The following is a 10,487-nucleotide window of genomic DNA, read 5'->3' on the forward strand; positions in this document are numbered from 1 at the left end:
TTTTATAATCAAAATATTCACAGAGCATTAAGAAATTATTTATTTCTTTAACACTGTATTTATTTTCTTCCCAAGCAAAGAAATCACTATCATGTTGTTTTAACAGGTTAGAGGCAATAAGGCTTTGAAAAGCTGTTTCTTTAAAATTTTAAAATTCTTGAGTCTGTTTGACTAAGAATTCAGCTAACTTGGTCATCCCTTTATGAAAGCTAGATTTGTTTACTAAAATATGAGATTTTCAAACAATGTTTAGTAAATCATAGACTTATGGTTCAAGTCCATAATTATAAAAATCTTTTATTTTTGGGCTAGAAACTTTGGTTTCTTTTAACATGTGTTATGTAGAAGAAACTATTTTAGAATAGCTCGTAGGAGTCCATTGATTTGGATCTTGAGAAAAAAGAGAGAATCTGGTTAAGTTTTTAAAAGAGATGACATGTATGGAGGTCTAAAGTTACAGAGTTGATAGTAAAATAATCATTGGTTAGGATCATTATAAAAACCAAAGCCAGGGTTAGGATTTGTAAAGAAAGAAGGAGATCTAGGAGAAGCAGGGGTAGAAGAAGATAAAGAAGACAAACCCTTTTTAGGTTATTTTTTCTTGATTGTTCTCCATTCTCCAAGACTCTTGTGAGGAGTTTTTCCTCGATCCATCAGGCCTGCTAAGAAAATCTGCTGGAATATTTTTATTAGAATTGATAAATTCAACAAGAAAGTTATATTGACAAAGAAAACTATACCACCTGATTTGTCTGGGATTGTTTGAAAGTTTTTTGTTATTGAAAAAATTTCGAACTGCTTGGTTATCTGTTCTTATAACAAATGTTTTAGGGGTAAGATAACTATGAAATCGCTGTACACCATAAGATAAATATGAAATCATTGTACACCATTCTTTATGGCTAACAGTTCCTTTTCGTATATAATATAATTTATTTCATTTGGTTTAAATTTATCAGAATTATAACCACAAATCAATCTATCCTTTTGATGAATATTTTTTACTTTTAGGATACATCTTCAATGTTCATCACTAGCATCTATCTCTAAGATCAATAAATCTTCTTGTTTGGGTAGATAAACTTTAAGAATATATGTTAGCTCTATTTGATATGTTTGATAATATCAGAGTCAGTGGATGTCTAAACAAAATCATTTCTTTTATGTAATTTATGCAAAAAATTGCTTTCCTTTTTAGAAAGATTTTTGAAAAATTACCTACCATAATTGAGTAGACCTAAAAATTACAGTAGTTGTTTGACATTATCCAGTTGCTTTGAAAAGTCTTTGATCTTTGATATGATGTGATCCTACAATGTTAATCCATTAGCAGATAAGTTTAGACCAAAAAAAATTAATTTCAATTTTTTCGAGTTCAACCTTTCTAGGACTGAAAATAATTTCATGTAAAATAAATTCTTAAGCAATAATATTCAGGTGTTTCCTGTGTTCATCAAGATTATTGGAAAAAACAAGTATGTCATCAATATAGACATAGTAAAATTAATTATGTTTGCTGAAAATAGTTTCCATCCAACGCTAAAATATCTGTGGTGCATTGTATAGACCAAAAGGCATAATAATCCATTGGTAATGGCCTGTTAGAGCACTAAAAGCAATTAATAATTTTGATTCAGGTTTAAGCATGATTTGCCAAAAACCATATTTACAATCAAATTTAGAAAAATATTTGACATTTTTTGCTAAATTTATTAATACATCTTTTCAAGGAATAAAATAGCCATTAAAAACAAGATTTTGATTTAATTTCTTATAATTGATAATCATACGGGGTTTACCTCATTTAATCTTTGAATGGTTTCTTACCATGAATGCTGGACTAGAATGTTGACTAGTCATTGGTTCGATAAGACCTTTATCCAATAATTTTATAATTTGAATTTCGAATTCATCTATATCTTGTTTAGTATAGATCATGAGTTTTACTCTGATAATCTCTTTTGGAAAATGAAGAGTACGTTCGCAGTATCTTGGACTTCTTTTTCAAAGCTTAAATGGATCTTTACTGAAGTTTTCTTGTAAAATCTTATAAAGTTAATGTTTTTCATTGATAGCATTAATGTTATGTGATATTCTTTCAGGTTAAAAGTTTTTATCACAAATATACTCATGCTTTTGTAATAAAGGAATGTCAATTGATTTTTTATCAATTGTAAGTGTAACATGAGTATTAGAAACAGTGAATGGAACATAAGTACGTAAAAAATTATTACCTAATAGTATATCGCCATGCATGTTAGAAAAACATAATATTTTTGGTATTATGAATATAACATTATTAAGATAAACATGAATATTTTTTGCTTTAAAACCAACAATAGTTTCCTTACCATCGATACCTACTATGATGATATGATGCTTCATTGGTTGCCATTTGTTTGTTGGCAAAGCATTATTATGACAACTTGAGATTGTTGCTCTAGTGTCAAGTAATATATGTAGACTATATGGTTTATAATCCAAAAATTTAAAATCACCTTTTACAAAAGTATAATATCTATCTTTATTAGAAACATAATTGTATTAGGCACAGATAAACGAAAATTATTTATAAAATGTTACGTTTTTATTTCTTCTTGTCTAGGAGTTCTAGACGAAGAGGTTCGTGAATTGAGAACAAAATTAACAGAATGATAATAAGATTGATTACCACTTATATTTTGTTGAGATGGATTATCTTCTACAAAAATAAGAATTTGAGCTGTACCTATATGGCTCATGTTGTTTGTTCTTTGAAGATTTTTTGCACTAGTTGTACTTGGAAATCCTCAAAAAGAACTTCTGTAAGGAGTATAAAAAGATTAATTACTAATTATACTCTTAATATCATTATCTTTTTTATGTTCAAAAATATTTGTTAGAGGTAAAATCAGGTTAGGATTAAAACTGGTTGAGGCATGAAGATTTTTGAAGTAAAGATTTTTTTCTGACGAGAAAAATTTTAAACTTGGTACTTTCTATTTTTTAAAAGGATATGACATATCTTCGAGACACCATCCTCGTGGGATAGATAAATCTTTGAGTTTGATTAATTTTGGTTTAATTTCAGAGTCAAAACTATTTGGTTCAAATAATTTAATAATATTAGAGTCTATCGGTTTGATAGAAGTATTGGTAGTATTTGTAAATTCATAAATTGTAGACTAGTTGATTGAAAGATCATACGATTTTTTTGTAATATCAGAATTTTTTATTTTGACACGAAGACATAAATATTTTTTAATGTTTTCATTAAAAATAGAAATAAAATAGTTTGGTTTAACTTTAAATAAAACAACACTAGCAGCTAAATTGGATTTGGATTCCTTCAATTATAGCATTAGTAGGATTTTGAAAACGATTATCCATTAAGATAGCTATAACAGGAATATCTTTGGCAGATAAGAATAAAGGTTTAATAGTAATCAAAATCATACCAATATGAATATATTTAACTTTAAGGTATTTTTTCAAAAAATGGTTTATTTTTTGTTTGGTGAAAAGGGGTATTTTTATTTATCCTTGTTTAGAATCATTAGCAACAGTATCACCATATAGTTTTTCTATATGGCGTTTATACCAGGGTTGAAATTTTTTAAACCAACTTGTTTTGTAAATCTCATCTGGTTGGATGAGTTATAGTTCTTTGAGTTTATTTTCAGAAATATGTTGAGTTTTATGCATCACATTTTTTAGTTTAACTAGACCTTCTCATGTTGTAGTTATTGTACCTGTAGAAGAAGTAACTGAAATATTATCTTGGTTAAATTCAGTATTCATCATAAAAATATAATCAGATTCATCATTAGAAGAACTATAATCAGTTTTAGAAAGAACTTCATAATATATTTGTTCATCTGATATTTCATATGCAAAAGCAATTTGAAGATTTTTTTTTCAAGTTGTTTAATCATTTTTCTAGCATTTTTCTCTTTGTTAGGGTAGTTATCTACATAGTGACTTTCTTGATTACAAATAAAACATTTACAAGTTTTTTTAGAAGATTTTTTTCTTTTTTTTAACAACAAATTTACCTTTTTTAGGCTGGGTAGATTTACCAGTTTTTTTTTGTTTCCATTTTTTCCAAAAATATTTACGTTTTTTTTAAAACGTCTTTGAATAGGTTGATTATTACAACCAAATTCTAGATCATTTTCTAAAATTTTAGTACATTGTTTGTAACTAAGTTTAGATTTTACTTGTATGATAGCTTTCTGCTTGAGACAATGCTTGGTAATTTGACTTTGTACGTAGTGTATTCTACATTCAAGAGTATCGTAGAGTTTTATGCTGGGATTTACAGCATTAGTAGTTTTGAATTTAAGTTCTAAATAAGTATTATAGTTTTGAAAACAAAGTTCATCCCATGGTGAGGAAAGTTTTAAGAAAAATTATTATAACCAAAATTTTGAATGTTCTTCATCCAATTTTTGATATTTAGAAATATATCTTTTAGAGAAATCGTCAAGATTTCGAATATCACATAATTTTAGTTTTGAAAGAAAATATTGAGCTTATTGATTGGGATATAAGGATTTGGTACTCCTACAAAACTCATTTTTTAAAATATAGGTTAAATCTTTTAATAATTGAGGTATGTTACTTGCTGTAAGAAGTATACTTTTCTGAGTATGTCCTAGAGTGATTTTTTCTCACTTTTTGAGAAATTGTAAAACATCACCTTGCCAAGTGCCACAAAAATAATTGAAGAATCTTTTTTTATTCCATTGCTCTTTGTAACTTGTGACAACAATAGATTTAGATTGTGCCCAATCATCAATGGTTTTTTCATATTCTTTGATAGGAACACGAGTTAGATCTAAATATGTGCCACCTGATGAAACCGTTCGTCTATTTAACGAATCAATTATAGGAACTTCTGGTTTGATTTGACTGGTTTGATCAGATTCTGAAGTTTATTTTATCTCATCATTTTTTAAGTGAGAATATTTTTCTTTTAGATGGGGTAGATGTTGATCCATAATATCTGGGTTTAATAGATTTGGGAATCTTAAAATATCATCAATATCCAGGTTAGATATTTTAGATGCTTTTCTTTTTCCTCTATCCTCTGGTTAAGGAACAATGTTTTGAGGTTCTGGATCTGGTTGATCATTAGAACTAGAAAAATCATCTGATGTGGTTTCATTTTATGAAACTTGTTCTAGTAGCAAGATTTTCAAAATTATCACCTATTATATCATCATCTACTTCAAAACTACTGATACTGGTTGTGTCATAATTTAGCATATATTGATAATTGTATTTTTGAAAAAGTCTTTTATGTTCTTTATAAAGGGTTTCAATAGCATGAAGATAATCAACCCGTTGTTTCGGATCTTCAGATTTTTCCATTTTACACTTAAAATTCTTAATTAAATATTTATAAGAATCAAAATCAAGTTTTTCTTGTTTCGCATTTGCTGAAAAAGATGAAGGATTATCATCAACCATCATAATATTACCATAATAAAGAGGTCCAAAGTCTATAAATGTATATGGAGGAACATATCTTTGATCTATTTTTTTTACGAGTAAGTCTATTGTATCTTCAATATTATCTATTTTTACAAATCTATATTTTTTATTTTATTAAATTCGTATATAATTAATACTTTTTATATTATATTTGAACTATATCATTACATCATTTTTAAATTATCATATTTATAAATCAAATTCATGGTAAAAAAATTTATTGATTTTAAAATTTTGAAACCCCAACCAAAGTCATAATCATTGTATTGAATTTCAAATTACTTTTGAAATCCCTCGTGAAACTAACCGTTAAAGAGATCTGTCCAACCAACCCTAATTGTTTTTCTACCCAACTTGTTGAATTTAGTTTCAGGTTGCTTGCTTCTCAAAGTTGTCAATCTTAAACTTGTGTGTTAAACTTCCAGAACTTAAGCAAATATGATATTTGTCTCATACTATATCTTTAGGAACATGTTTGTCTCCTTTTTGGTAGCCAACCCTTTTTATTAATTTTCTCCTTTTGATTACCATTTAATAATTTAGATTGAATTATCAACCTAACAGCTCTTTTATAAGTTACAATTTAAACATATTTGTGGTTAATTACAAGTGTTAATTAATTCTATTTTTTTTATTTAAAATTGGATTTTAAAAAATAAAAATCAATAATATTTTAATTTATTAATAAAATACTGAATTATAAAAAAAAAATGACAATGCCAGAACTTTTCATTTTCCAAAGCAAAGGAAAGAAAATAATCAAAGAGCACCTTGGTGGAAAACCCAAGGTATCAAACACAAATTTTTGTGTAAAATTTGTAGTGGGGATTCATTAGCTATGTATAAAAAATGTTCTTGATCATTAGAAATCATTAGGGTAAACTTAAAAGCATACATTGTTTTGAAAAGCAATTTTTTTTTGGGGGGGGGGGGGGGGGGTTGGGGGCAGAATTTGAAAAGCAAGATCAAGGTTTTGTTGTCCTACTTTTCGTGTCATTGCTTTGAGTTATAATTTATATTTTAATCTTTTACCAGGCTCCTCTCTTGTCCCCACAAAGCTTCAAACTGAGGCTGGCTAACCAAGCCAAAGTGCAAAGAATTCATGATTAAGCAGATTTGCCTGCTAATGATAGTAACAATATTAATAATATCTATTAATTAATCTAATAAGAATTCAAGATTGAATTTGTCAACACTTTTGAAGAAAATGAAATATATATAGCTATTATTTTCTCATTAATTATAAAAAAATTGCTAAATTATGATATGCGTAAGATCATATCATAATTTTTATTAATCTTAAATGTAATAGATCAATACAAGAATTATTTTGACCGTATTACCATTTATTTTTAGTATGGGTGACAAAATGTTCAATAAAATCATTTTAGATTAAAAGAAATTTATATTATTTTAACTTTAAAATATCGATTTTTAAAATTGTAACACTTTAGTCTCGTATGAAAGATTTTGTGGATTTGCTATAATATATAAGTAGAAATTTAAACTCAAACTTGTTACGAATATTTTATAAGATAAAATCATAAAATTTCGGATTAAAACGGACAATATCTTATAAGTTAAGTACAAATATTTATAAATGGTATTAGAATGATTACTAATCCATTCGTGAAAATTTATACTTAATTTATGAGATATTGTCTATTTTGATTGAAAGATTTCATGATTTTATTATATAAAAAATTTTTTATTTGAATTTAAATTTTTACTTATATATCATAATAGATTCACAGAATCTTTTAATATGATATTGAAATGTTACAAAAATCTATTCAATTAAAATTTGAATCGCATAAAATTAATTTTTGGGTCATCCGAATTTTAGACGGATTCAATTCCGGTTTGAGATGTTTCGGGTTTGGGTTTAGCGGGTTCGGGTTTTACGTATAACCAAGGAAGGAAAGGTGGGCTTGGGTTTATAATTTCAAAACTGTTTTTCCTCAAGGCCCAAAACTATCCGTTTGACAACAAGTTCAAACGTAAAAGTCAAACGCAACACCAAAACAAAACTCAAAACCATCTTCCACGAAACACTTTCCGACAGCTCCAACCTTCGTCACCGCATCACCGCCATCAATGCTGCTCATCCCTTTAATTCTGCTCCCCGTCCTTCTCCTCCTCCTCTTCTTCATCGTCCGGCCCCGTCCGGTCACCATCCCAATCAAAAACCGCCACGTGTTCATAACAGGCGGGTCAAGCGGCATCGGGCTAGCCTTAGCTCACCAGGTCGCTTCCCAAGGAGCCCGAGTCTCCCTCTTAGCTCGATCTCTCAACAAACTCGAAGAAGCGAAAGAGTCGATTCGCCTTTCTTCCGGGGTCGACGTTTTGATCTTTTCCGCTGACGTTCGTGACTACGACGCCGTTCACAGGGCGGTTAACGACGCGGGACCCATCGATGTGCTGGTGGTCAACCAAGGGGTCTTTGTGCCTCAGGAGCTGGAGAAGCAGGGATTGGATGAGGTCAGGTTTATGATAGATGTGAATTTGATGGGTAGTTTCAATGTCATCAAAGCTGCTTTGCCGTTGATGAAGGAGAGGAAGGACCGCCGACCCACCTCCATCGCTCTTATTTCTTCCCAAGCTGGTCAGGTCAGTAGCCGAATCATTGAACTTTGTTGTTTAGTTATAAAGGATTTGTTTTGTTGCTTATTGATTGAACTTTGTAACATGGGTATTTAGGTGGGAATCTATGGTTACACAGCTTACTCCGCCACTAAATTTGGACTGCGGGGATTAGCAGAAGCATTGCAGCAGGAAGTCATTGCTGATAATATTCATGTCTCTGTTATATTCCCACCAGATACTGACACTCCTGGTCTTGAGCAAGGTTTGAGACCCTTTTCTTTGAGCCTTTTACCGCTTTTAAATTGCTTTGCATTTTGTGTAGTTGTGAGATGTCATCATTCTGCATTGTTATTAATCAGTTTATGTTATTTTGGATGTTTATAATAATGGGATTGATGGCTAATGATGCATTATGTAACGCAATTGTAGCTATCAATCTAAATAGGCATAGAGAAGTTCAGATGGTAGTTATTGTTAGTGTTTCTTCATTGATTCCAATGCAATCAAAAAGGTTTTTCTCTCCATGACAAGCATATTTGAAATGGGAATCATTGATCAATTAAAGTACCTCATACTACCTTTTGCTACCTCCAATTATGTTTCTCAATAGTAAATTGGAGAATGCGATAACTATAGCTCATTGGTGTTGCTTATCAAGCATTTGCATTTATTTGCTAAAAGCTGACCTTTGGCAGAAAATAAAGTTAGACCAGAGCTCACAAAAATACTAGCAGGCTCCTCTGGTTCAATGAAAGCTGATGAAGTTGCCAAGAAAGCTTTAGATGGCATCAAATCTGGAAGTTTCATTGTCCCTTGCAACTTTGAGGGGCACATGCTCGCGATAGCTACTTCTGGTTTATCCCCTCAGAGATCTTTCTTGATGGCATTTGTTGAGGTGGTTTTTGCTGGTATATTACGTCTTATAGCTTTATTTTTCCAATGGAACTGGTATGGGAGCATAGAACAGTGGCATGCGAAAAGAAAAGGTAAGCATACAATAAAAGAGTTCTCTATTTATACCCCAGGAGGAAAGATACATTGCCTACTTTATTAGACTTAGTTTTGTCTATTTATTATTTTAAGTTGTTTTTTGCGTGTCAAGTTGAATGATGAAGAACTTGAGACCAGATTAATTTCAAGGGATAGCATTTAATTTTAATTAAAGTTTTTAGATTGTTCCTCTAAGGTATTGTGGATATGAGAATATTGTGTTAGACTCTTATCTGTCAATTATTGATGAAATTAAATTTTGCCATTTCCTATCTTTCAAGAATTAGGAATTTGCATGAATGTTGCTCCAAAGAGGTGGTCTTCCCTCTGTTTAATTATTAAAATCTTATGGTTGATAGCAATTTACACTAAAGCATCGTGTTTGGATGAGTTTGATTTGGTAGATAGATCATTTTCGAGTGAGATTCCTTGCCAAAACTTAAAATGATAGTTTTTCCATCCTAAATCTTGAGAACCAAAAAACTAAGATTGCTAGTATCATATTATCAGCAGGGGTATCTACTCCTGTGGTACAAGGTAAAAACTGTTATAAATCAGAATACAAATCATATTCCTCTAAGCATACCATGTTTGCTTTACTAAGGAAAATTCACAGTTAAGTGTTTAGTGGTGAAGTTATGTCTAACGAATCTTTGAATCACTTAGTGCTTGATTGTGTTGTTGGATACTCTTTTTATGCATGATTGTTACACCTTTTATTGTGTCAAAACTGTTAGGGGTAATAATGTCCTGATAAATTGTTTTCTGTTTGTTTTCTTGATTTCAGAGACATAAAATTCCTGGTTGCTTGATATGGATCGGCATTCCTTCTTCCAGCATATCTGTTGCTTACTTCTAAGATCTCATGGATGTGGATCTTTGAATAATAACAAGTTTCGGCATTCAACCTTCAGAAACTGAAGCTCTCCCGCATTCTCCATCTAATACTCTGAATGTTACAACTAATGTGATGTTGATCCAATAGATGGACATCATAATTTCTCATTTGAAGTTTCAAATTAGCTATTTCTAGAAGTAGATGTAAGCAAATTTTGATAAACTGAATAGCTGCAACCATCATCGCTGGAGCATGTTATAGCGTGTATTACAAGTTGTCAATAGAATTTTGAGATATACAATTTTTCCAAGAATTATGGAGTTTTAATCGAGAAAACCGTCTTGTACCTCGATAAACAATTCTTGTCTATTTACTCTTTGTTTCACCCATATTACTTTGATCACAGCATTGATGGTTATTCTTGTATTTCATTTATGTTCCTTGGCAGAAATGAAACTTAAAATGGGAAAGTAAGATCTGAGTTGGGAAATAAGCTTCGGATTTATTGTTCCTCACATATGTATCTGCTATTTTAGATTTACTGGAGTTTGTACATAAAGAAGTATTCAATGACATAGCAGTAACTTAAAACATT

General features: G+C 30.1%; 1 protein-coding gene across 1 annotated transcript; it reads left to right on the forward strand.

The window, feature by feature from the left end:
• The first annotated feature begins 7,480 nt into the window (after window positions 1-7,480).
• Window positions 7,481-10,281, forward strand: LOC111293453 (3-dehydrosphinganine reductase TSC10A-like). Its single transcript, XM_089767120.1, has 4 exons — window positions 7,481-8,088; window positions 8,179-8,326; window positions 8,760-9,050; window positions 9,842-10,281. Exons 1-4 carry the CDS (start codon window positions 7,576-7,578, stop codon window positions 9,847-9,849), a joined length of 960 nt encoding a protein of 319 aa, XP_089623246.1. The 5' UTR covers window positions 7,481-7,575; the 3' UTR covers window positions 9,850-10,281.
• The last annotated feature ends 206 nt before the right edge of the window (window positions 10,282-10,487 follow it).

The sequence above is a fragment of the Durio zibethinus genome, chromosome 10 (assembly GCF_047325235.1).
Source record: "Durio zibethinus cultivar Kanyao isolate XHJ-2024 chromosome 10, ASM4732523v1, whole genome shotgun sequence".
NCBI lineage: Eukaryota > Viridiplantae > Streptophyta > Magnoliopsida > Malvales > Malvaceae > Durio > Durio zibethinus.

Bases quoted from the DNA above. Each gene is read 5' to 3' on its own strand.
- LOC111293453 (XM_089767120.1), top strand. From the start codon at position 7,576: ATGCTGCTCATCCCTTTAATTCTGCTCCCCGTCCTTCTCCTCCTCCTC. The intron at 8,089-8,178 runs GTCAGTAGCCGA...ATGGGTATTTAG, and splicing joins TTTCTTCCCAAGCTGGTCAG to GTGGGAATCTATGGTTACAC. The intron at 8,327-8,759 runs GTTTGAGACCCT...GACCTTTGGCAG, and splicing joins CACTCCTGGTCTTGAGCAAG to AAAATAAAGTTAGACCAGAG.